The 23092-nt window shown below is 51.7% G+C and overlaps 5 protein-coding genes across 5 annotated transcripts; 3 read left to right on the forward strand and 2 right to left on the reverse strand.

Moving 5' to 3' along the window:
• The first annotated feature begins 30 nt into the window (after nucleotides 1-30).
• HER10_EVM0011419 (uncharacterized protein) lies at nucleotides 31-1486 on the forward strand. Its single transcript, XM_035480852.1, has 2 exons — nucleotides 31-572; nucleotides 628-1486. Exons 1-2 carry the CDS (start codon nucleotides 130-132, stop codon nucleotides 1001-1003), a joined length of 819 nt encoding a protein of 272 aa, XP_035334411.1. The 5' UTR covers nucleotides 31-129; the 3' UTR covers nucleotides 1004-1486.
• A 2434-nt stretch (nucleotides 1487-3920) lies between these two features.
• Nucleotides 3921-5484, forward strand: HER10_EVM0004957 (glycosyl hydrolase family 61). Its single transcript, XM_035474583.1, has 4 exons — nucleotides 3921-4213; nucleotides 4276-4700; nucleotides 4762-4881; nucleotides 4952-5484. Exons 1-4 carry the CDS (start codon nucleotides 4091-4093, stop codon nucleotides 5268-5270), a joined length of 987 nt encoding a protein of 328 aa, XP_035333958.1. The 5' UTR covers nucleotides 3921-4090; the 3' UTR covers nucleotides 5271-5484.
• A 413-nt stretch (nucleotides 5485-5897) lies between these two features.
• Nucleotides 5898-6995, reverse strand: HER10_EVM0011808 (endo-1,3-beta-glucanase; the record flags this gene model as incomplete). The annotated part of the gene is made up of 1 exon (XM_035481227.1): nucleotides 5898-6995. The coding sequence occupies one exon, from the start codon at nucleotides 6993-6995 to the stop codon at nucleotides 5898-5900; it is 1098 nt and encodes a 365-aa protein (XP_035334444.1).
• A 5936-nt stretch (nucleotides 6996-12931) lies between these two features.
• On the forward strand, nucleotides 12932-16175 carry HER10_EVM0009649 (uncharacterized protein; the record flags this gene model as incomplete). Its single annotated transcript, XM_035479131.1, has 2 exons — nucleotides 12932-13365; nucleotides 13502-16175. The coding sequence occupies 2 exons, from the start codon at nucleotides 12932-12934 to the stop codon at nucleotides 16173-16175; spliced, it is 3108 nt and encodes a 1035-aa protein (XP_035334278.1).
• Nucleotides 16176-18338: 2163 nt separating this feature from the next.
• HER10_EVM0010247 (uncharacterized protein) lies at nucleotides 18339-22218 on the reverse strand. Its single transcript, XM_035479713.1, has 2 exons — nucleotides 20466-22218; nucleotides 18339-20412 (listed from the first exon to the last, which is right to left on the reverse strand). The coding sequence occupies exons 1-2, from the start codon at nucleotides 20845-20847 to the stop codon at nucleotides 19106-19108; spliced, it is 1689 nt and encodes a 562-aa protein (XP_035334318.1). The 5' UTR covers nucleotides 20848-22218; the 3' UTR covers nucleotides 18339-19105.
• Nucleotides 22219-23092: the final 874 nt, after the last annotated feature.

Genomic DNA, 23092 nt, shown 5'->3' on the forward strand with positions numbered 1-23092 from the left:
CATGGGACCTTCACATTCACCTCAATGAGACGCTTTTCATGAATCTCTCTCTCACTCTCACCCCTCACGCCTCACTATCCAAGTCCTTCCCGAAATCTGCCGTCACCATCGCCAACGTCGTCAATTGAAATGTACGAGCTCTTTCTCACGACGCTCGTCGACGACGATGATATTCAGGCGGCATGCTCCGTCCTCGGCGGTCTCTGCGCCATGCCGGCCTGGCAGAGTCTCCATCGTGTCCTTTATTTCAAGGGCCCAGGCAAACCCGGCGGAATCTCGAATCAAAATTCCATCGTCAAAACACCACGCAAGGACATCCAGATGCTATGGAAAGACCTGCATCAGCAACTGAGTCGGCAATCTTACATCCTCCAGGCCCGATATGAGGTCTTCAAGGATAAGGACTTCGGCCCGACCGCTCCGGAAGTGGACTTCAATGCACGCGCCGGCACCCTCCGATGGACCGATTTCCCTGATCCTCCCCAGGTCCGCTCGTCGGTCACTCAGCGCAAGAAGACTGAAATTTGGGACCAACGAAACTTGTTGTCTGTGATGAAAGACAACAACTACCAGTCAGTTTGTCCCTCACTTGGTTGTATGTGGTGATGATGATCTGACGATATGCAGGTTCAAAAGCGAGGCTATTGAGGAAACTTATCAGTTCTTCCGAGAAGATGTAGAATTTTGCCTCTCAAGACACTACATTCTTCAGATGAACGGCGACAATGGTCCTCTCACTCAAACAGCTACATGGGACACCATGTCACCGGCGGATCCCGGGCAGCGATGGATGTTTCTGATTAAGGTTCATGTTCACCAAGACAACAAGCCCGATGAGATCCTCAAGGCGCACGAGCAGTTGGCCAATATTCGGCGTGAGCTCGAGGGCGTCTTCGAATTCAAGATGTTCGACCGACGCATACACGACACCCGCGTTGCGGTTGAGATGAGAAATGCGCCTGCACCACTGCCACAGGTCATGACCATCACAGACCAGCGGTAAAGGATGGCTATCTTCTCGAATTCATGGATGATGGCCATACCCCTGATCCATGTTTCATAAAACACATTCAGCAGTTGGCAAGACCATTGATGAACTTATACCTGGTCAAGATCCAACACCATTGCGATCCACTAGGGTTTTGCTCTCCAGAGGTTCAGTCTCCAGTCGTCTCCTGAGCATCGCACTCAACGCCATCAGGTCTTGGGATAGCATGAGAAGCTTAGACGAGAGCATTGAAGACCGCGGCTTGAGAATCCAACAAAAGAGGTTTATAGTCAAGCCGGGGATGCTCACGATGTTGCCCCGCCATCGGGCCGGAGAAGAATCATATCCTCATCGAGTACCTTATCACTAAATTCTGCTCTCACAAAGGTGAGCTTCTTGCAAAAGAAAACACGCAGCATTCAAAGAGCTGCAGGGTGCAAAAGCTGAGGAAAGGACTTTGGGAATGGAGGGGGCAGAAACATTACTCGGATATTCGGCACGAGTACGAGATGAAGTTGAGATACCTTGATAGGGAATCCACAGGTTCCAGAAGATTTCTTCAGTCAAGTGGGCCAATATGTGTCGTCAAGAATAGCCTAGGACCATTGGCTACCTTAAATCAGAGATGGCATCAAGCTTAATTTTTGACTGATGCACACCGTCTTTAAACCGGCAAAATAGTGCCGTTGCTGCATCTGCCGTTCATGAAATGACGTTCTCTCATATTCTGGCTCAATTCAACGGCAAATGGATCGAAAGCATTGTCAACTTGCTAAAGATTTATTGCTAATCACCGACTCTGGGCTGAGCGTCTGAGACGAACCCAATAAAGTTCCAGCGTAAGGTAGCGTACCACGAACATCAGAGTTATGGTTATTTTACAAAGTGTCATTGGTCTTGGAGTAATCTCGGACAATACCACAACTATGCGAGACGATCAAAGAAATCGCTCTCAGACTTTCAGAACTTTGGACCTCACTACAGGATATGACGTACGATATCCTCACTTGCCGCCAGATGCATGGTCGAAAATATTGGCCTTATTTCTTTTCAGAGCGGCACGATATGGCCAAGACTTTTCCATCCTGCCGTAGCCCGTCCCCCCCCTTTGCTCGTTGACGGTTGGCGCCATCATCCATGGACCATGCATGGCCCAGGCGCCAGAACTGGCGGCCCTGGTTTCGAAATGATTAAACGTGCAGCGGTCACCGGTGCGCTGCGCTAAAAGGGTAAACCCCCCCATCGAAAAAATTCAGTCGTCCCCGAACTGGCCCCCAAGATCTAGGCTCGTTTCACTCGGAGATGATTTCCCGCCTAAAGGCTTGGGGGACCACCGTATACTCTCCACATACGCTGATAAGTTGAGAACCGAGGTGTTGAAGGGAATATTGATCCAAGTTTGTCTTTTGGCGAAGCAATAGAGACGGATTGGCATCTACAATAGGCGTTCATATACGGCTGGAGCTGGTCGAGAGCGTCAGTGCAGCGTACGAATCGAGTCAATCAATAACCGCAAAGGGAACTGTCAGAGCCAGCATATTGACTCGAGAGCGGCTGTGTTCTGCATCGTTCTCCTCCCCCTCTGACTTCAGAAGTCCAGAAGGACCAAAAATCATCTCTACCCGTAACGCACGTGTCCGCCAGCGGTACAGGCTTCGACCACTGAAGACGGGGCTTGCAGGGCTCATCCAGGGTTGGACCACTTTGGGTGACACAATCCATCGAGGCCCAGGACCGTCGCTCGCCCCTGGGTAGGATGACGATCGCGGATCACTCCGTTGCCCAATCGGAATCATTCAAGACCTGGGTTGATTAACTTGATTTGCGCCAAACGGTCCAGCACCACGGAGACACGCGAGTACCAAGGAAAGTATATGTTAGTGATTCTCCGTCGATCTCGCGGGCGAGGGCTAAGGTTCAATCTATCCAACGTCGCCTACCAAAGTTTAGTAAGACTTTTGCTGCTGACACATATTGCATTGTACGAGAGTTCCACCGAATTCTGCCTATGTTCGTTTATACCTGTAAACTCACCTGTTTCTATGAGTCCTGAAAGAGAAAAAGGCACAGCAAGCAGTTTTTGCTGTTGTCTTATCTTGGCCAAACTGAGTAGCGCCAGGGGCCACATGCTGTTTGTGTTTCAGGTTCGGACGGCCAGCCGCGAAGGGGGATCAAAAACCGGGGGGTCAGCACTGGTTGCCAACACGCCAGTGGTTGAACACTTGGATCCGACTCCAGTGACAGCGATGTCCTTCAAGGGGTTAAATTAAGCTTGGGGTCAAGTTGGGACGACTGAAGCGAGGGATGCCCGCCTTGCGAACCTACCCAGCCGAATAAGCAAAAGCGAATCCGTACAGAAGCCGCACCAACTGGCTACAAGTTGATGAACCCCTGGTCGACAAACCCGAACTGGGCGCGTCACCCGCGCAGCCGAAGCTGCAAGGCACACATCCCGCAATTTAGACACAACAGCGGGCATCCCCACAACGTTAACCCCTTTCAAGATTATTGCTCCAATGAACGATCGGTGACACCCATGAGCATGCCCGGCCGGGACTGCTTCTTTACGGCGGGAAAGCGGTGCTGCAGCCTGTGTGCCCATTCAGTTCCTGACGAACCCTTGCGGTATAGAGATTAAACGCTTCCCTTCGAGGTATCAGATCCCTGGTTGTTAGTTGAACCGATGAGGCGGCGTCGTGGGCCAGTGGGACGGGATTGCGGTCCCCCTTTCCAGAATTTAGGCTTGGCAGCTCTAAACTGGCCTGACCATGTCCGGTAGGTGGGGAGGAGGAGGAAGACCGAGGACGATGTTGGTGGAGGTTGGTGGTTGAAGGCGGGAGGGGGATGGAGGGGGGTGATGCGAGGAACCAGAGAGGCCATACATATAGCATCTCGCTCTCCTCGTTTCTCGGGAAGAGAGTTTGTTTTGTCTCTTCAACAGTTTCAGTCACTCATCTGTCCACTCTTTACTTTCAGTCCTTCTCTACAGCTCGACGCCGGCGTCATTTCACTCACTTCTCACCTTTGTGTGCCATTCTTCTAACGCCCGGAAAATCACCTTCTTTTTTCAAAACAACAACCAAACCAAAAATCACCGTCAAAATGAAGTCTGTCGCTGCTCTCGCCCTTACCGCCTCCATGGCCAACATGGTTGCCGGCCACGCCATCTTCCAGCAACTCTGGGTCAACGGTGTTGACCAGGAGTCCAGCTGCGTCCGCATGCCCGTACGTCGACTTACACAGCAGTCCCAAGCGTAACATCATCAGAGACTAACAAGAAATCATAGGCTTCCAACTCCCCCGTCCAGGACCCTACGTCCAACGACATGCGCTGCAACGCCAACTCCGCTGCCGCCACCACCACCTGCGGCGTCAAGGCCGGCGACACCATCACCGTCGAGATGCACCAGCACAACACCCGTGCCTGCACTGAGGAGGCCATTGGAGGTGCCCACCACGGCCCCGTCATGGTCTACCTGAGCTCCGTCGCCGACGCCGCCACCGCCGATGGCTCCAGCTCTTTCTTCAAGATCTTCGAGTCCGGCTACTTCGCCAACAACAACACCTGGGGTAACGACCTGATCAACGAGGGCTGCGGCAAGCAGAACGTTGTCATTCCCTCCGACATCGCCCCTGGTGACTACCTTCTCCGTGCCGAGACCGTCGCTCTCCACGCCGCCGGCTCCGAGAACGGTGCCCAGTACTACATGAGGTATTTTCAACCACTTCCACTCATCACAGACATGATCAGGAAGCTAATAAAGACTCTGCAGCTGTTATCAACTTAAAGTGGAAGGATCTGGCACTGCCAAGCCCGAGGGTGTCGTCTTCCCTGGTGCTTACAAGGCCACCGACCCCGGCCTGTTGATCAACATCTACAACACCATCTCCAAGTAAGTACACCCATTTTCACCCAACACCAATGAGAAGGCACGTAAAAGCAACAAACTAACAATCAAAAAGCTACGTCATCCCTGGCCCTGCTGTCTACGAGGGTGGTGGCTCTTCCGGCTCTGCCCCGGCCTCCTCCGCTCCCGCTGCCTCCGCCCCGGCCGCCACCAGCGCCGCTGCCGCTTCTTCTTCGGCTCCCGCTGCTGCCGCCCCCACTACCCTCGTCACTAGCGCCGCTGCCGCTTCGGCCACTCCCACCGTTGCTGCCCCCGCTACCACCTCTTCTGCCGCTGCTGCCTCTACCTCTGCTGCTGCCGCTCCTGCGCCCAGCAGCCCCTCTGGCTGCAAGCGCCGCCGTGCCCGCAAGGCCCGCCGCTCTGCCAAGTACTAGAGTGTACTAAGTCAGAATCTAGACGCCGTGGGAAAAGCGATAGATGGTTGTTTATAGAGGAGACGTATCTTTCCGGTACATATTAGAAGTTCTTTGTACATAGTATACCGCGTAATTCTGCGATTTACGCCCTTTTCGAGTGGCACAATACAACAAGACTTTTCCTTGTTCAAAACGGTTCTGAATATCTGCTTGATAAACTCTTTCGAACTATTCGCAAAGTGAGATGTGCTGTGTTGCTGATGAGTACTGGGACTTTCAAAGATGTTTGAAATATTTCGTCTTGAAACTTGAAAGTGAGTTGATTCAACAACTGCTTCTGAAGTCAAATTCAATCAAGGGAAATGGGCGGATGGCTACTGTCTCTGGCCCAAACAAAGTTGTTTCAATTCACAGAGGGAAAAGAAGATAGAGGTGGTGGTCTGAGTGTTCTTTCATATGCGTACGTACTTATGCTAATATACAAAAACAAGACTCGCTCGCAAACTCCAACAAACTAAGCAAACAATATCAAAGTCGCTCCAAGTTGCCATGCAAATGTCTTTCAGCGCCGATGTCTAGATCAGAGCAAGACCAATGTGAAGAGAAGTAAAAGTCGCCACCTATAGATGGCAAGAAAGAAAGTACTCAAGTGCTGTAAACAGCAACGTACTTGACCTCCATACGGGAATCCTTGCCGCCGACAGTCTGAGCATTGGGCGTCTTGGTACCAGCCTTAGCATCAGGGAACTCGCCACCGATAGCAACGTTGAGCAGGATCATCTTGGGGGTCTGAGCAAGGTTCTTCCAAACGGCCTCGTCGCCAATCTCCTGGCCCGTGATGGTCTTGGTCACCTTGTCGTTGAGATACCACACAAGCTTCTCAGTGGCGAAACCGCCGCCGGCAGACCGGTCGACCTCGCAGGCAATCTTGACAAACTCGCCGCGCGGGAACTCGGCGCTGGAGCTGAGACCGGTCTTCTCGTTGCATGGGCCGCCGTTGATGACACCGCAGTGAGCCGTCTGGAAGACCGTGCCCACACCGTTGGAGACCTCGAGCATGTCGATCTCGCCGACGCTGGGCCACGAGGTGACGTTTGTGCGGAAGGCGGAGCCCATGGACCAGAAGGCGGGCCAGATACCGGACTGGGTTGCCGGGTTCGAAGCCGGAATCATGATGCTTGCCTCCATGCGCAGCTTGCCCTTGGCCGGGCAGGTAAAGTCCGACGCGGCGTTGGTCTCGATGCGAGATGAGGTCCACGCCTCGCCGGTCTTGATGGGCGTGATAGTCAGCGTGCCGCTCTCCGAGATGGCAATGTTCTTGGTATCTTTGGTGTAGGTCTGGATCTCATTCGTGCCCCAGTTGGTAGCGCCACCGGGGTAGCCAGTGCCGACATCAAAGGTCCACTTTGACGAGTCGGGGAGGGCGCCGGCCTTTTGCGTCGAGAAGTCGTCCTCGAAGACGATCTTTGCGTAGCCGGCGGGGAGGGTCGGGCCGCCGCCTGTGTTGTTGCCCCCCTTGCCTGGGGTCGTGCTGGCGGCGGGCTTGAGGGCGTTGTTGACCGGGGTCGCGACACCAGACTCCTGAGGAAACGACGGGACAGCTCCGGAGGGCGCAAAGCCTGGCTTGCCATCTGGAGACGGGAAGCCGCCGGGGTAACCTCCCTTGGGAGGGAACGGCGCCGGGGATGACCAGCCCGCGCTGAAGAGAAGAGGAAGAAGAGACAGAACCTGCTTAGTCGTCATGTTGAAAAGCTTCGTCGAGAAGTACGGGTAAGGAATGGGAGAAAGGAATAAGAAAAATATAAAGGTGAGATGGAAAAGAAGAATGGCGCTTGCGCTTGATGTTTGATGGATCGGATGATGATCTAGAATATTCCCTTTCGACGAGATGAGATCTCAATCTTCTTTATATCTTCCGTGAAGTCATAATAGGAAGCCATTATGACCTTCGCTTAGAAGGTTCGTCCGGTACAGAACACAATCTCTATTCCAAGTCTAAGTGACTGCGCGCTACTTCGAGTGGATTAGGTCAAGGAAGACACTATTTTGAGCATCCAATTGCACCATAGTCATGAGGTTTCCCCATCTTAGCAAACGGGTGTTAAGCTAAAGTCGCTTACCAAGTAGATGGCTTTTTGGGGGCTGTCATCCCATCATTCGCTGCCGCTATTGGCGGCCGGGTGGGACCCGGAGGGGCCTTGAGTCTTGACGTGAACTATTCCGGGGCACCGGCGCGCCGGCCGGCATCAAAAAGGAGCCTTGCCAGCACACGTTTTCTTAGCCACTCCTGATTCGGAACTCATCTCGGTCCAATAAGGGGCCTCGTTTTCGCAACAGCTTGGTATTTGGCTGACAATTAACAGTATTTTGTTTATGACCAATGACTCGGCACTATCGTTACTCTCCCGCTGTCGTTCATGCGTTACCGATTGGACCCCGGATCGGCCAGGCACAATCTGGAACTTAATGTCGGTGCTAAGACGATGGATCTCCACCCAACCAACCATCAATGTCAAACAGTCCATTCTATTTCCAACCGACGAACCGGCCCCTAGACGTTTGAATTTACTTCTCACAGGCACAGCACCAAAAATGGATGTTCCTGGCGCCGCAAGTCGAGACTGAGTTATCCGCGCGCGCCAAGGTGATACTCACGGGGGTTGAATCGGACGCAACGCTGCGCTTAACTTGTCGTGACTGACTGACAGCTCACTCCGCACGCGACAACCTGGTAGAGAGGCCTAGATTCTGTGGTTCGTCGTCGGTGATTTTTCCTGTTTATCATATTCTCCGTTAAAGTTTGGCAGGGATGAAAGGTTCGGCTGCAGCTTTTTTGGACCTACAACTGCTGTGCACACTTTACTCAAGACTTGAACAGCTTGCTGACCTCATGCGTACCAAGCAAATCGTTAACCAAGATGTTTCTAGTGTCTATTTTGACTGTTGGGCGATGCTGTGATAGTTTTGGCTATTTCAGAACTTACACTCGCCACGTGAACTCCGTTGAGCAATGTCCGTAGGTTCGCGTATATAGGCTTTTGCTCGGCCAACCATACTTTGTGGGAACTTTGCCCTTAATTTCCATATAGACAGTCAACCTTCATCACTTTTCACCGCACTGGTTAAGTTCCCGCATTATCAAGCTCGATTTACCTTCCAGTTGCTTAATTCGTGATGATTCCTGGATCTTGGCGATCGGCAGTTAGATGTTTTCAATCTTGCGTCCATGGGAGAAACTTGCCTAGGCTGATGTCGTTCCCAAGCCAGCCGTAGATCGACCAGACCAGAGAATTTCTCGGGAAATCGCCTTCAGACAAGACATGCCCGCAGTCTTGGCCAATATACGCAACGGAGTTAGGAGCCCCGGAGTTGGGATAGGTCGAGTCGACTGCCTCTTTGAAGACCTCGTAGCGTCAGAATGGAAGCGCAATAGGGCCTAGCTTGACCTTCAATCGTGAAGCATCGAATAGGCCATGATCTCATCAAATCTCAAGCTTTCTTTTTGTGAGCTCTGAGTTAACAACCTGTTGTCGCAAGCATGAACTCTGGGCTTCCAACGAATTGCTGGAGATACCAGAATCGTTTAGGCCTTTATTTGCAGACATTTGTGGATAAAGGTTGCAGATAGTGTCGCAATATCCCAGGCTCACAGCCGACACAGGGCCTTGGGCTTTCGATCACGGATAATGAATCGCATTTTGCAACCGCCCAAAGCCACATGCAAGTTTCCCTGCAGAGACGAATCCTGAAATCAATCAATATTAGGGCCAATTCCCTACCAAGTATTAAATATGTTTTCGGCAGGGAGTCAAAGGGAATTGAAAAGGCTTTTGGCCATTTGGTCTCACTGACTATAGACCCCAGAAAAACAAATTGTTCATCCTAAGCGCCATCACGCTTGTCTTACCTTGCAATGACATGAACTAAATACTTCAATACCAGGATACCTTCATACATTTATCGCCACGCCTATCCTGATTCTGATCAGCCGCATCGAAAGTTAGCTCGGGCGGCCAAGGCTCCCAATTATCATTCTGGCACTTTCTGGTGACCCATCCACAGACATTGGGGTGTGCCGATCATTGCAGAGAGATAAGGCTACTATTGGTGCATGCACTTGTTCGACAGTACATCTAGCTGAGCGCTAAATTCAGACCGATTGATTAGGTACTTGCCGACTGAAAATTGTGTATCTGTATACATCACCAATCGGACGTATGTGAACATGTAAAAGCCATGCCTAGCCCCGGCCACAACGCAAGACTTCAGCACGCTGACGTGAGTTGATTGCACCAAATGGATCCTCAGGCCCTCGAGACTCGCGAAACCCAGATACCACACAAGATGCTGCCTCACTCCCAGGTCGATTCGGTGAATTTGTCATGTGAGGCTGTAGCCTGGATATGTCTTCATTCTGGCGAAGTGGTTCGCGTCCGCTGTGCCTCCACCCCCTACCCACACCAGAAAGTCTGGATTCTTCTCACTCTGTTCACATCTGCAGTATAAGTTGTGACTCTTTTCCCAGATTGAGAACTAGGTAGTCCATAATCACTTCGAGTGTGATTGCCGCAAAGGGACTCGCCTCACGATTGGCCAGCCTTTGGGCCCCGTCCACTCTCCATGGCGTCAAGAAGTCAGGCTGAGGGTTTGTCTCAGGGACCTCCTCGCACAGGTAGTCCTACGCCAGATGTCTCATCAACACATGAGAATGGAGCGAGCAGTAAGTACAGAGAGCATGGGCCCGATCTTTGTAGGCAACGAAATCAGAAAATTCTAATCAAAATTCATCTACAGAGGAAACCACGGCTACTGGGCTTACAACAGTGCCAACGATACCAAAGCGGGACAAGTTGGATTATCGATCCTTTATTCTTTCCAATACAGCTCTATTCAGCTCAATCACAATCAACTGTGGTATTTTGGCGGGTCTCATCGTCTTCGAAAAACGAACCTCCTTCGTCGTCAGCACGCCAGCCTATTATGCCTTGCTAGCCTTGCTCATCTTGATCGGAACTTGTACGGTAGCTCATCTCGAGGCCGTGCTTCTCAACCTCTTCCGAATGATGCCGTTCATTTTATGTGCACAAAAAGAAGGCGCTACTGCGGGCGAGACGATTCTTCGAAGCTACTTCCCAGCACCAAGCTTTCGGGTTGCATGGGGGACTAAGAACTGGCTCCTGATACTCGCCTATACCATTTACATACCAAGCTACTCCATCATTGGTTTCAAATCGGCTCTACTGTATCAAAGCTGGGATGATACACACTTTCGTCTACATGTCAATGATTGGGCATGTTATACGTTGATTGCCTTCTACAGTGTCATTCAGCTGTATCTCATAATCGTGGTTATATACCTCTGGCAGCGCAAGACCGGGCTGCGATGGGACCCAGTTTCAATAGCAGACATATTGGTCTTGTTTAGGCACTCCAATGTTCCCAAATACTTTGAGGGATCATCGATAGCAAAGAGAGAGTCGATGTTCGAAAACTTGGAAAAGATTCAAATATATTTGAGATATTGGGAGGCAGAAAATGGCAAATGTTGGCATGGGTTTGGCACGGATGACACTGGTAAGTTTAAGTGGCCTTTGGTCTTTCTTCATGATGTTGACAGAGTGCTAATTCAACCCCCCAAGAGTTAGAAGATGCTTTGGCAGATGTAAAGGCCAAAAGTTCGAATCCAAACGGCGACCCCAGAATTGTCCAGTCTACAGTTGAGCTGCGGAACTTGACAGGAAATAGCTCAGATCATCCAAATCAATCCCCCAATGCTTCTCCTCGAGTTTCGAGTGAGTGCATTCCGGTCAAACGGAGCGAATCGAGAAGTTATCCAGATTCTTCGGACGATGGCAAGTCTTCAATGATTCCTATACGTACTCTCGCCTTAATACGCTATAATTCTGCTTGGGCGGTTGCCAATCCACTCTTTGCCTACATTCACTTCTCTTTGGCCTTTTCGCTCATGGTTCTGTTCATTGTCGGCATCAGCATCACCCCATCCGTCACACCAGATGGGGGTTACTGTTGGAAATCGCAAAATTTATCCCGCAATTGGGGCATAGTCCTGTTTGACGTTGTTCCCACTACTACGGTTAGCTTCTTGTCTATTTTTTGGACCACCTTATCACTCTTTGTGGCCCATACCGAGCCTCTGGCACGTATGGCAAGGCCATCGGAACCTGGAGAGCCAGCCAAAAATACCCTGCTTCTCAACTACACTTGCTCATTCCTACCGGTCAGAATATACAACGCATTCATGAATAAACATTGGAAGCTTGTACGGATCATGTTCTGGGAGCTCCTCCAACGTTTGTTCCCCACACTGATCGGATCCAGCATCATTGTTTATTCTAGAGCCCATGGCGACAGATGTGCTGTCTGCTTCTCAATGCCGCTATTCGTCGTCGTCATCGCTGGACTCGCATCTTGTGCCGGACTCGTATTTTTTGAGCTGATCCAGGCGTCAGTCTTTCGTCGCACACCACGGGGCTATCTCTCCATCGCAGACATCATATCTTGGTCCTCAACTAGTCGGCTTCTACATCGTGAAGCGGACAGCAAGAAATCTGGTGAATCGAAGTTCGATATTGATGACCCACTAGACATGGATGTTCATGGAGAGAAAGGCAAGAGATGGTACATGCAGAGCCGACTGGAGTTGCAGCTGAAGCAGTATCGTCTCGGTTATGCCAAAGTTCCAGGTCAGGAGTACCATGCATTCGGCATCACAGATGAGCCCCCGGAAATTTTACCAGAGGTGCGGTCAACTGGACTTGCACGCCGGCTGAAGTTGATACCACAAACGACCGAAGAAAGCGGGTTTCCCTCGGAGCTTGACATCGTCATGCGTAATCGATTCAAGACATTCGAAATAGTCCCATTGAAATCTGAGCATACGAATGTCCCGCTTGACAACGGGAGGACAGTTCAACCCCAGGGTGGGAATGAGCCAGAACAAACAGGAGAGGATCCATAAGAGTGTATTTCAGTGTGAAAGCTATGAATGGCAGGTGGTAAGATCATGCGAATTTGTCAACGGTGTCGCGTTTGGTCATTGACTGTTGACTCAGCTGAGCGTGGACAGATGATAGATTACTTTCCCTGAATTCCTGTTGAGAAAAGTGGATGTAGAAGGGTTGATTATAGAAGCCATGAAACTTCAAACTTGATTGTATATCACATTTGCATCCTGGCCTGAGGCCCTTGACACAAGTGACATATCTTTCATCGCGTTTGAGAGGAGCATTACGGAGGCATATTTCCTGGTACTGAGATCGACGATCATGTTGAGTGCATTGAGCGTCTCGAAACTGCCTACATGTACAAGTAGTTCGCATGTTCGACCCAAGGAGTAAGATTTGCATGCTAACCTGCCTACATTTGTAATATGCAATGCATGTGACCGAACGCCACATGCACGCTGAGCCAATAGCCATCCGATGTCTAAATGAAGGTGACAATAGGAACAAGTTCATGAACCTAGCCACAGCCAATTGAGGCTGCACAGGCTGGGAGCCTGCTGATGACGGACGCCTTTTCATTGAGGCGAAGCGAGTGATGGTGTGAAGACGTGAAAGCAGGCTCTCTTGCCTTTCCTACTCATTCTCATCATACTACCATGTTCATTCTCCTCTCTTCACTTGGGAGTAGCAGAACACGAACGGAAATTCGGCGAAATGGCAGAAGGGGCTGCAGCTTTTGCCATTGCCGGCAACGTTCTACAATTCGTCGAATTCGCGACAAAATTCGGCAACAAATGTCTCGAAATTCACCGTGCTGGCGGGAGTGCTCCTGGCGACTTGCAGAGTCTTCGCTTTCTTGTGGACAGCCAGCAGAGTACATTGCAACGACTGAGGGTCCCCGATTCCGAACATTCGAAAATATCGCTGGAGCATGTAGAGGTCGCAAACGTTGCGGAAGCATGTTACGAGAGGTTTGCAGACATTTCGAAGTCTTTGGATCGAATCGGTATAACAAACGGCAAGACGGTGCGCAGTGTCGTTCTAAACGCGTTCAAGGCGACCTGGAATCAGGACAAGATCGAGGCTCTCAGAAACGAGGTTGCATCTTTCAGTCAGAGCTTGAACACGTCGCTCCTCCACTCTTTAAGGTACGAGCTAAACCACTCCTTGGCTATAGCAGGCCGTCCAGCGCGACCAATCCCAACGAACCCCGATAATGGAAGATGACCGTGCAATCCAACATGGTATCGATGTGTGGCGCATAGCTGACTGTTTCAAATTCAGAGAGTACGCTGCCAAGTCAGAAGAGCAACAGATTGCTATATTGGAAAAGCTTGACATTATTCAGGACAACACTGGCACTCTGACAAGCACCTCTATTGTTGAAGGACAGGAAGCCTCCTGGAATGCACCCGGAGATGCGGTCATAGCCTTCATAGTTCACTCTCTTGATGCAGAACCTGAAGAGCGCGAAAAAAGCGCCATGGAATTGCGACAAGGCATACTTCAGCGGATTCTCCTCAATACATCCAGTAGGGTGCACCATGGCGAAGAAGCGAGCCCTCCGTCAATCAATCTACCTCGGGATCGTGAAAAACAGCTTCAGGCCACGATATTGGCAAGCTTTGTCTACGATGTGATGGATGATCGACATTCGAGGATCATCGATGCTCACGAGGAAACGTTCCGCTGGATATTCGAGCATCCCAAAGAGGATCCAGGGAAGTGGTCCGACTTCAAAGACTGGCTCAAGTCCGATGACCAGCTTTATTGGATTACAGGGAAAGCGGGATCAGGAAAGTCTACCCTCATGAAATTCATCTGCAGCTCAGCTCCGGAAACCCTTCCAGCTAATGCGATGGACCCTGACGCATCATCCAACAATCAATCCGAGCGATGCCGTCACGATCTGCTTGATTGGGCTGGAAGCAGACCCCTGATAATCGCGTCATTTTACTTTTGGGCGTCCGGGAACGAGTTGGAGGCCTCACCAAAGGGTCTTTACATGTCGCTCATATTTCAAATCCTTCAACATTGCCCAGAAATGATACCCCGTGTGGCACCCCTTTGGTGGGAAGCATTATCACTGTTTGACGATAAACCCTCACAAATGACAGAAATTGAATTAGAAGCAATGATACGGCTTGTGGTCATCGAAGCACAGAAAGAACGAAATATCTGTCTTTTCATCGACGGACTTGACGAGTTTTCTGGCAACCCGAAAGAACTCATTGCTTTGATCAAATTCATCCTTGAATGCCCAAACGTCAAGGTATGCGTCTCCAGTCGTCCATGGGTCGTCTTTGAAGATGCTTTCGAGCACGAACCGAGTCTGAAGCTCGAAGACTTGACCTATAAGGACATTAAAGGCTTCATTGCCAAGAACTTTGCTGAGGATCCGGGATTTGCAAGACTGGCAAGAAGGGAGCCAAAATACGCTAGTCAGCTGGAAGATCGCATTGCAACCAAAGCCGCCGGAGTGTTCCTGTGGGTCAGCATGGTCGTCAGGTCTCTTCTATCTGGCATGGGAAACGATGACAGAGTTTCCGACATGCAAAGAAGACTTGATCAGTTACCGCAGGAGTTGGAGACTCTTTACAGCACAATGCTCGATTCTCTAGAAGGGTTTTACTTTGAACACGCAGCACAGTATTTCCTGCTCGTGGAGGCCTGGAAGACATCGCCGCCTGCTGTGTTGTTTGACTTTGCCGACGAGGAAGTTGGATACCCCATCAAGCTCCGTGTTCGGGAGTTTTCCCAGGATGAGGTCCGCGAGCGAGCCGAGACAGCTCGTCGCAGAATTAACAGTCGTTGTCGAGGGCTGCTTGAGGTGACATCCCCTTCGTCAGCCGCCAAAGGCGTCGAGGGGTTTGGAACAGTACAATACCTCCACAAGACTGTAAGGGATTACATCCTGAGTCCAGCTATAGACGAGAGAATCAAAGCCGCCAGGCCGGATTTCGACAGTCATCTTCGCATATGCTCTGCATACTTGTCCGCCTTCAAGACCGTTGTGATCCAGGATAGACACCAACCCTTTCGTGGCAAACTGCCTACTGGCAAATCTACCTGTAAATCTTCCGATGACGCTAACGCAGAATGCGACCAAGAACTGGAGAGAAACATGAGCAATTTCGCTGCATGTTGTCTGCAATCGGCATCCAAGGTCAAGAAAGAGAATACGGCTATAATGGTAGACCTACTTGACTCTCTACGCGACTCATCCGCACGGATGATTGGTGATGATGAGAAGAGGCAAGCACGCTTCTACCGTTCGGTATCCCGCTCAGAAGGTCTCGGCAACTGGTACAACACGAAGGCGGGATCCGGCTTCCTTTCACTTGCAGTGCGGCTTGGTGCGGTGAATTATGTCGAGAAGAAGGTATCTCCAGGATGTTTAGTACCTCGGGCTTCCTCTGAGTCGATCAAAAAGTTCCAAATGTCTCCAGTACTCCGATTTAGACAACTCATTGGCGATACAAGGAAAAGCGACGCGACACACGTATCCAACGACGAGCGACATTTGTATTGGCCACTTCTTGTAGACGCACTACACCATATTCCACCACAGCTGGATATGGTCAGGCTCTGTCTAGAAAAAGGGGCCGATCCGAACTTTCAGCTCCACGGAAACGGGTCGACTATATGGACGGAATGGATTGCGGACATGATCCTACGCATTGCAGTCGAGAAAGAAAAGGGTTCCATCCTAGACATCACACGAGAAAGAATGAAGGAGTGTTTGGCGCCAAGGTGGGATGCTACGCAGCTGCTGATTGAACATGGAGCGCATGTGGATTCACATGCTCTAGCACTTGCAAGAGCGAGATGGGCATACTTGAAAACGCAACTTAGCGACAGAGAGGCAAAAAGGTTTGTTGAAATATTAATAAGTCCTAAAACGCAGGACAGAAGTTACGATTCGCACTATGCTCAAGCAGCTATGCTGATTACTTGAAGGAAAGGGGGATAATCTACAATGTGTTCAGGCCCTGAGACAAACATCTACAAGTAATCAATACAACCATTTATCATATCCTCTGTCAAGAGAACCTTCCTCCTTACCTGCAGCGCCGGTAATTAGCCCCCTCCAACCCCACCTCACCCGAACCGGCTCCACATCCAACCTCCGTGACCCGATTCCCACCACCAACGACCACGGCCCGGTCCGAACTTCTGTCGGGACCCACCCATGTCCGCAAACCAGGAGAACGATGTCATCCCAACGATCTTCTCCATCAAGATTCCATCTGACATCCGGTCCGGATGTACACTCAGTCTTCCCGGCATCAATCTGTCACCGTGCCCATAAATAGCATCCCAACTCCCCTCCCCTCGAGAAAATCGAATGATTCTCCGTCATTCCAAAAGCCACCGCCCGGCGCCCGGCGCATGGCGTCCCGGCAATGCATCTGCCCGTCCCCGTTGCCACATCACGCCCGCATATCCCCTCCCTCTTCCCTCTATTCCTCTTGGGCTCGGATTCAGCCTCGTCTGCATCGGTCATTTTCTACACTTGACATCTGTCACATTTTCCCACTTGGCTACTTGCCCGTTCCCGAACCCTCAGCTCAGCTCCGACGACCAAAGCCAAGATCTTCCCATCCCCTTCCGCTACGTCCCGTTCCGACTTTTGAAACCTGAGTGATCACATTTCACAATCCCGCCGGAAGATAACCAAGGTAAGAGAAAGAAACCGAGACACCCATCCATCCCGCTCGCTTCTCACCTCCGAACTCTCCGCACGGCGAGCTGCTTGCATCCTAATCCCCTCCTCTTCCGGGGAACCATCTCATCCAAACGATTTCTCCATCTTTGCCATCATGTTTCATCAGCCGCAGATGACCCCAACAGTGCAAGCCATCAACGCCTCCCGAATTCTCCTCGCCTGCACCTACCCTCTGCAAACAGGCCCAGGCCTGTCAAACCCCAAAGAAGCCCATATCCCTCCTGTAGATACTTTAACCGTATGCCAAGTACCTAAAGTGACCAACTACGCCAACCGCCGGAGCCAGACTCCATCACTCCTGCCCGGATGATTGGGACACGCTGACTCCCGCCGAACATGAAGCTGCGCCACCATACTCAACACACTCCAGGAAGTCACCGAAGAAACATGAACAACAGCCGGGCCGAGTATCTACCTTACGTACCTCACTTGGACGAAGGAGACAGCAAAAGTGCAAAAAGAGGCAACCCGCAGCACAATCTGCAAAGAGCCGCCTTCACAAAGGTACCCCTCATACCTCCATCAACCACCCTCTCCTCTCCCTACCAACCCCATTTCACCTCCAAAGCCAGACATCAAAGTATCTCCCCATCTCCATCCAGCACATCCAGCCTCCCACTCTCTTTCCAGCGAAAGTCGCGGCGACCTGCATCTGAAACACGTGGCGTCAAACGCCCACAACCATCTCTCACTGCAGTATCCCCCATCCCCGTTGACTCCAGGCCCTGCCCAGCCCAGACCAACCCCAGTCCTCCAGAGCCGCCTCGACATACCTACCGTACACTTCCCCAGCCCCAAAATCCGATGTAAACGTATCTGCTGCTGCCGCCGCTGCAAGTCCGCAGGCATGCAACATGGTAATCTACCCATCCCTCACCATGCAATGCACGACGCGCACCTGTCACCGGCAGATGCAGGAAACCAATCCCTTTCTCCAATATACCCAAACACACGCTCAAAGCCGAAAGCTGCTGAGCGATACCGATAAGTAGGAGACACCAGTAATACATCCCACTCGTCGTCCACGTAGTACTCGCGCGGGGGAGTCGGCAAGACTAGCAGGCTACGCAGTACATGTACCTTAGCTACCTCCCCTCGCGCGATGGGCCGTTTGCCGCGGGGTAGTCAGGCCCCCGGCGATCGACAGCGTTACATCCGTCGCGATCGCGACGCGCTGGACAGAGGTACGAAGCGAGGGGTCGGGTTGTAGCTTAGAGGAGGGGAGGAGGGGACGACGTCGTGGTTCCCCAATATGCCCAGCGGCTGACGAAATGCGACAAGCTGACTTCTCCGCTCTACGAGGCACACCACGCTGGGCTTCATACGAGGCATACATCACAAAGATGGTGTGAATCTAGACACGAACACGAGCGCGAGAACTTGGGATGAATGTCAGGTATTCAAGTAGGTTTATTTTCGGCCACCATGTGATGGCAGTCTATCCACCACCCAACACCAGTGGCTCGCCCACAGCTCAAAGCTGGAGGCTTGAAACTGCGACCAAAGACGGTCGCAGCAGGGCTCGCCAATGTGGCAGAGTCCAGATCAAAGAAACAAGTCTGTACAAGATGGCGGGGCTCGGTCCTACCGTAGCGCCGAGCTTTGCGCCTGTGAAACGCCCAAGTAAATCCAAATAAACAGGCTGCCACTTTATCCCGTGGGCCTAGGTCTGCAACTCCGGTGCGGTTTTCCCCCAAGTCTAAAGTTTTTCTCCCTCTTTTTGAACACTCCTTCCAGTTGCTCCATATGTTTCTCCCGTAAGAAAGGAAGTATCTACAGGCCTTGCAGCGCCGCCATGGGCGCGTGCTATTTTAAACAATAAGAGTACTAGATACTAAACATAAACAATAAGATTTGTGGTGGTTGAAACCAGAAAGAAGAAACGAAAAAAGGAAAGTTGGTTCGTAAGATGTCGTAAGACGTAGCCTGGTCAAGGCGTGGTGGTGAAATGAGCGACGATAGTCGGGTATCTTGTGTGAAGAATGTATTCGAAAGAAAAAAAAAAGATGGTGATGTTCGATGTGAGCCACACGCTATCATCATCGTTGCTTCGGGGTCGTTAATCGTAACAAGAGATCTTTTGCCGCCAAGTCCGTGTTCGAAGTGACGACGCAAATAAGATATGTTGAGGGGCGGTGTCTGACTAAAAGCTGCATTCATTATCTGCGAATGCCAACCTTCTCGGCCAGGTTGCGCCAGAAACGGCCTCCCTTGCGCTCCTCGCTCCTGGAGCGAATCATTTTCGTGTCGCGCTCCATAGGCCCGACAATATCTTCATCACCGCGCTCGGGGAACTTGCCCTCGGCATCAACGAGTCGAGGAATCGCGGTGGGTAGGCCGTCTTCGAGGCGGCGCCATTGCATACTGGCAAAGGCATCGTCTTGGGTAGGTCTGCGTAGTATGGCAGAGCCGCCACTGCTGGCGCGAACGCGACCACGACTGCGGCTGCGGGAGCTTCCTGGTCGTTGGCTGCTTGACTTGTTGGCAGCCTCAATGCGATCCATCGTCTGCTCGTGGAAGGCTCGCCAATTCTTCTCAGTTTCGGCCCATTTTGCCTCAGTGAGCGCATAGATCTTGGAAGTCTCGCTGTAGTTTTCGCCGGTTCGCACAAGGTGCTTGGTGTAGCTGACCCGAGCGGCTTCCCAATCGGCTCGGAAAAGCCGGAGAGTCTCCATGTCAGCCTCCACCGGTTGGTAAGGTTGCGGAGTAATGGTGAAGTTGGCATGCCCAAGGCGATCCGACCATTCGTCGTGGTCCTGTACAATAGAAGGGAACCCAATTGGCAGCTCTTGGCTCGATTGAACGTGGCGGAAAGAAGACACTGACGGCTTCGCGCTAAGCGAGGGCGTAGAAATCTGAGTCATCGGCTGAGGGGAGGGAATTTCCAATGAGAGCGTTGACGGATCCACGCTGGGAGATTGAAGAGGACTGGGATGAGAGACTTCTGTCGGTGGGCTGTTCATCAAGAGGGGAGGAAGCAGAGGGGTTGCGGCGAGGGCTCGGTCACGTTCAATGCTTTCTCTCTCGTTATTGGCCTTCTCAATGTCGATGGGAGCCGGAGAGTCAACACTTTCGCTGCTCTCCCAAAAGGAAGTGGCGGGAGTAGGGACCGAGTATTCGTTGAGCCTGTCGAGTATCTGCCGTGTAGGGCCAGACAAGGAGGAAGACCGACTTGATGATGCTGCGCGAGAGATAGGATGAGCGTTCTCAAACGTCAACTCAGTGGTAGGCGAAGCAGTCAACTGTGCTCGCTTTGTAGACTTCCAGCGCGAGAGATGTGGGAATCGTGACCCCAAACGTGTGGCCAGGCCGGAGAAAGGGGATTCGGTTCCACTCCTCTTTCTATCCAACGTGGATGTAAAATCGCCATCACTGGAAAATCCAAGGTCATAGTCGATATCAAAGCCTGCAGGGTACACGCTGTTGAGCGTCTCTGAGCTCTCGTGGTGGATGCAAGGCTCGTCACCTATTTTGGCATATTAGTGTCGAACGAGTCATCAGAAGCAAAATTTGACTTACACAAGCAGTTGTATAAGTCGAACGGCTCGGCCAAGATGGTGCTTTCGTCGAGTTCGTCTCGCTCCAACGGTTCCTCTTGCACATCAGGAAGTGGCCTTTTGGAGGACTTTGTGTGGATAGTTGATGTTGGCGATGATGGGCTTTCATTGACACAGGTGGGCGGGAGGTCGAGCGAGGAAGATGAGCTGGAGTAGCGTAGGTGCCCCCTTGCCGAGAAGGTAGGTGTGACGGGTGATGCAACGTCGGAAGACGAGGAATTCGTCGTATAGTAAACGTACTGTCGGTCCATTTCGCCTTCTGGGAATTCGGGCTGTTGCTCTTCGAATTTGCGACGCTCTTCGACAAGCTGGGGTAGCAGCAATGGCTTCAACCTGGGAGACATGATGTCTGCCCGAGAAGTTTGGAGTATTTAGCAACGTTGGAGACGATGCTGTGTGGTTGCTATTGCGTCAGATGTCGAAGTTGGATGTTCGGGGGTTTGTGTCGCCTGGTTGTATTCTGGCGGGCGCGGTGGGGTAGCCAGACGTTGGGTTGAACGGGGAGATGCTGCTGCTGCTGCAGTGATGATGAGATGAAGCAAATGTGTTGTGCCAGGTATTCTTATCCGATGTCATTCCAGGTACACATGCGTTTAGTATCCTGTTCGAAGTCGTGTAAGGTTGCCGTTATTGTCGCGAAGTGGGTGTGTTGGGGTTTGGACTGGTGTAAGTACTGTTTGGGGTGTACTTGGTCGTTGTCGACGCCACTCAGATGGTTCCTGTCAGCCGGATCTTCCCACTCCACATTCTCGTGATCCTGTACTGGCTGCTGATGTTGTCTCTCTTTCCCCCAGCCGACAACAGCGACGTGGCGTTGTGCTGTTTCGAACTCTTTTTTATTTCTCTCCCCTCGGAGGCGGTGATGGCTGTCGTGACTGAGTGAGTGATGGCAGTGTAGAAGCGCTGTGGAAATGCCCTGGTTTTCTCCAATGAAGTGAAATCTGATGTTCGAGCCGGCCGTTTGTCAAGGGCGGTAAGTCGTCCCACGTGTACGAAACTGGTGCAGGGTACCTCGGCCTGTCTGGCGGTGGTTGGGCGTGAGTGTGCTGGTACTGGGGTCCAGCAGGAATTTGGTTATGCGTGCGTTGTTGTTCCCCCGGTGCAGATGCCTCCTCTTCCAATCAAATGGGTTTGACGATGGACCCAATGCGACACTTGACTTGATAGCTCCGGGTCTTGCTGCTGCAGGGCGCACACGTGAGGGGATGACAGCGTCGTTGAAGGGTCGTGGGGAGTTGGGGGTTCGTAACGCAAAGGCCCAGACGTGAGGTGAGGCGGTCGTCGATATATGAGGCCGTGGAGGTGTTGCTGGGTTAGACAACGGAAGAAGTCTAGAGTCTAAGAGGGGATCGAACGACTGGCGACGGGTGCTAGCTTATGGTTTGCGACGAGCGACTATGCTTCTGCGGGAGAAGAGATGACGGACGAAAAACAAGTCGAGACAAGACCAGACCAGACGGCGATGGGTTCCCAGCCAGGTGATATTTCCCACAAGGAGGGTGGGAGAAGAAAATGTTTGGACAGGACAGACGGGTGGCAGTCGGCAAGGAGGACAAGGTAGAGAGGCAAGGCAAGGCAGGGTTCGATGTGGGCGGCGGTACGTACACTACAGCGGAGTAGGCGTGGGTCCGGACGGAGAGGGGGTGTGTGCGAGCTTTTTTGCAGCGACGGTGACGAAGAAAAACGAAGAATGGGAAGACTTTGAAGACACTGAGCGAACTGCGTGGGCAAGGTGGGCGAGGGAAGTGGAGACGAGGTACCCAGAAGGAGCAACTGGAGCAGGGAGTGTGAGGGAAAAGGACCGGGGGGTGTGGAAGACGGTGGCCGGGAGCTAGGATGGAAAGGCTTGGTGGGAAACTCAAGCTTACCTTCCTTGTCTTAGCTAAAAACCCAACCTAAGATCCAAGCTAACTTTTCTGCGTGCTTACCTCTTGTGTTTTTCTTTGGAGGGCAGGAGGGCAACTGGAGTCTGGAGGGGAAGGGGAACGGGGGAAAAACACAACATTGGGTACTTGAGGGCGGTACGTACTTATTTCCAACTTGCCCGGACTGAATGGGAAACCTGCAACAGACACCGATTGGGAAGGAAGGTAGAGACAGGGAAGGATACGTACCTATCTCTCAGAGCCTTTCCTTCCTTGCGTTCTGGGCCTTTTTGCCCTGATCCCGGCCGAAAGAGGAGGTACCTAGATACGTAGGTACAGGGAAGCATGGTGAGGTCAGGCAAGGAAGGGAAGGAACGAACTGGTGCCATGTGCGATGGATGGGAGGAAGGAAGGAAGGCCAGACTACCTAAGGTACCTTAGGTAGACCTTCTTGCATTGTCTTCCATCCTCTCCTTCCGTGTAATTACAGAGTCCATTGCTAGAATTGATGGTGCAGGGAAAGAGGGACCCATTGTCTACCTTTCAATAGGCAACTCCCATCAAGTCAGTCGAGAATGGCAGGAGCGAGGTCGTTTAACGAGGTCGACAAAGAGCAGGAACGGAGGAGGGGAGGTACGTCCTGTTGGTTTAGTCATTTTAGCTGCAACTCTGATGGGAGTCATCTTTGCACACTTTTTTTCCCTCCGTCCCCCGGCCAAACCCC

This window comes from Colletotrichum scovillei (assembly GCF_011075155.1).
Source record: "Colletotrichum scovillei strain TJNH1 chromosome Unknown Contig00005, whole genome shotgun sequence".
Classification (NCBI taxonomy): Eukaryota; Fungi; Ascomycota; class Sordariomycetes; order Glomerellales; family Glomerellaceae; genus Colletotrichum; species Colletotrichum scovillei.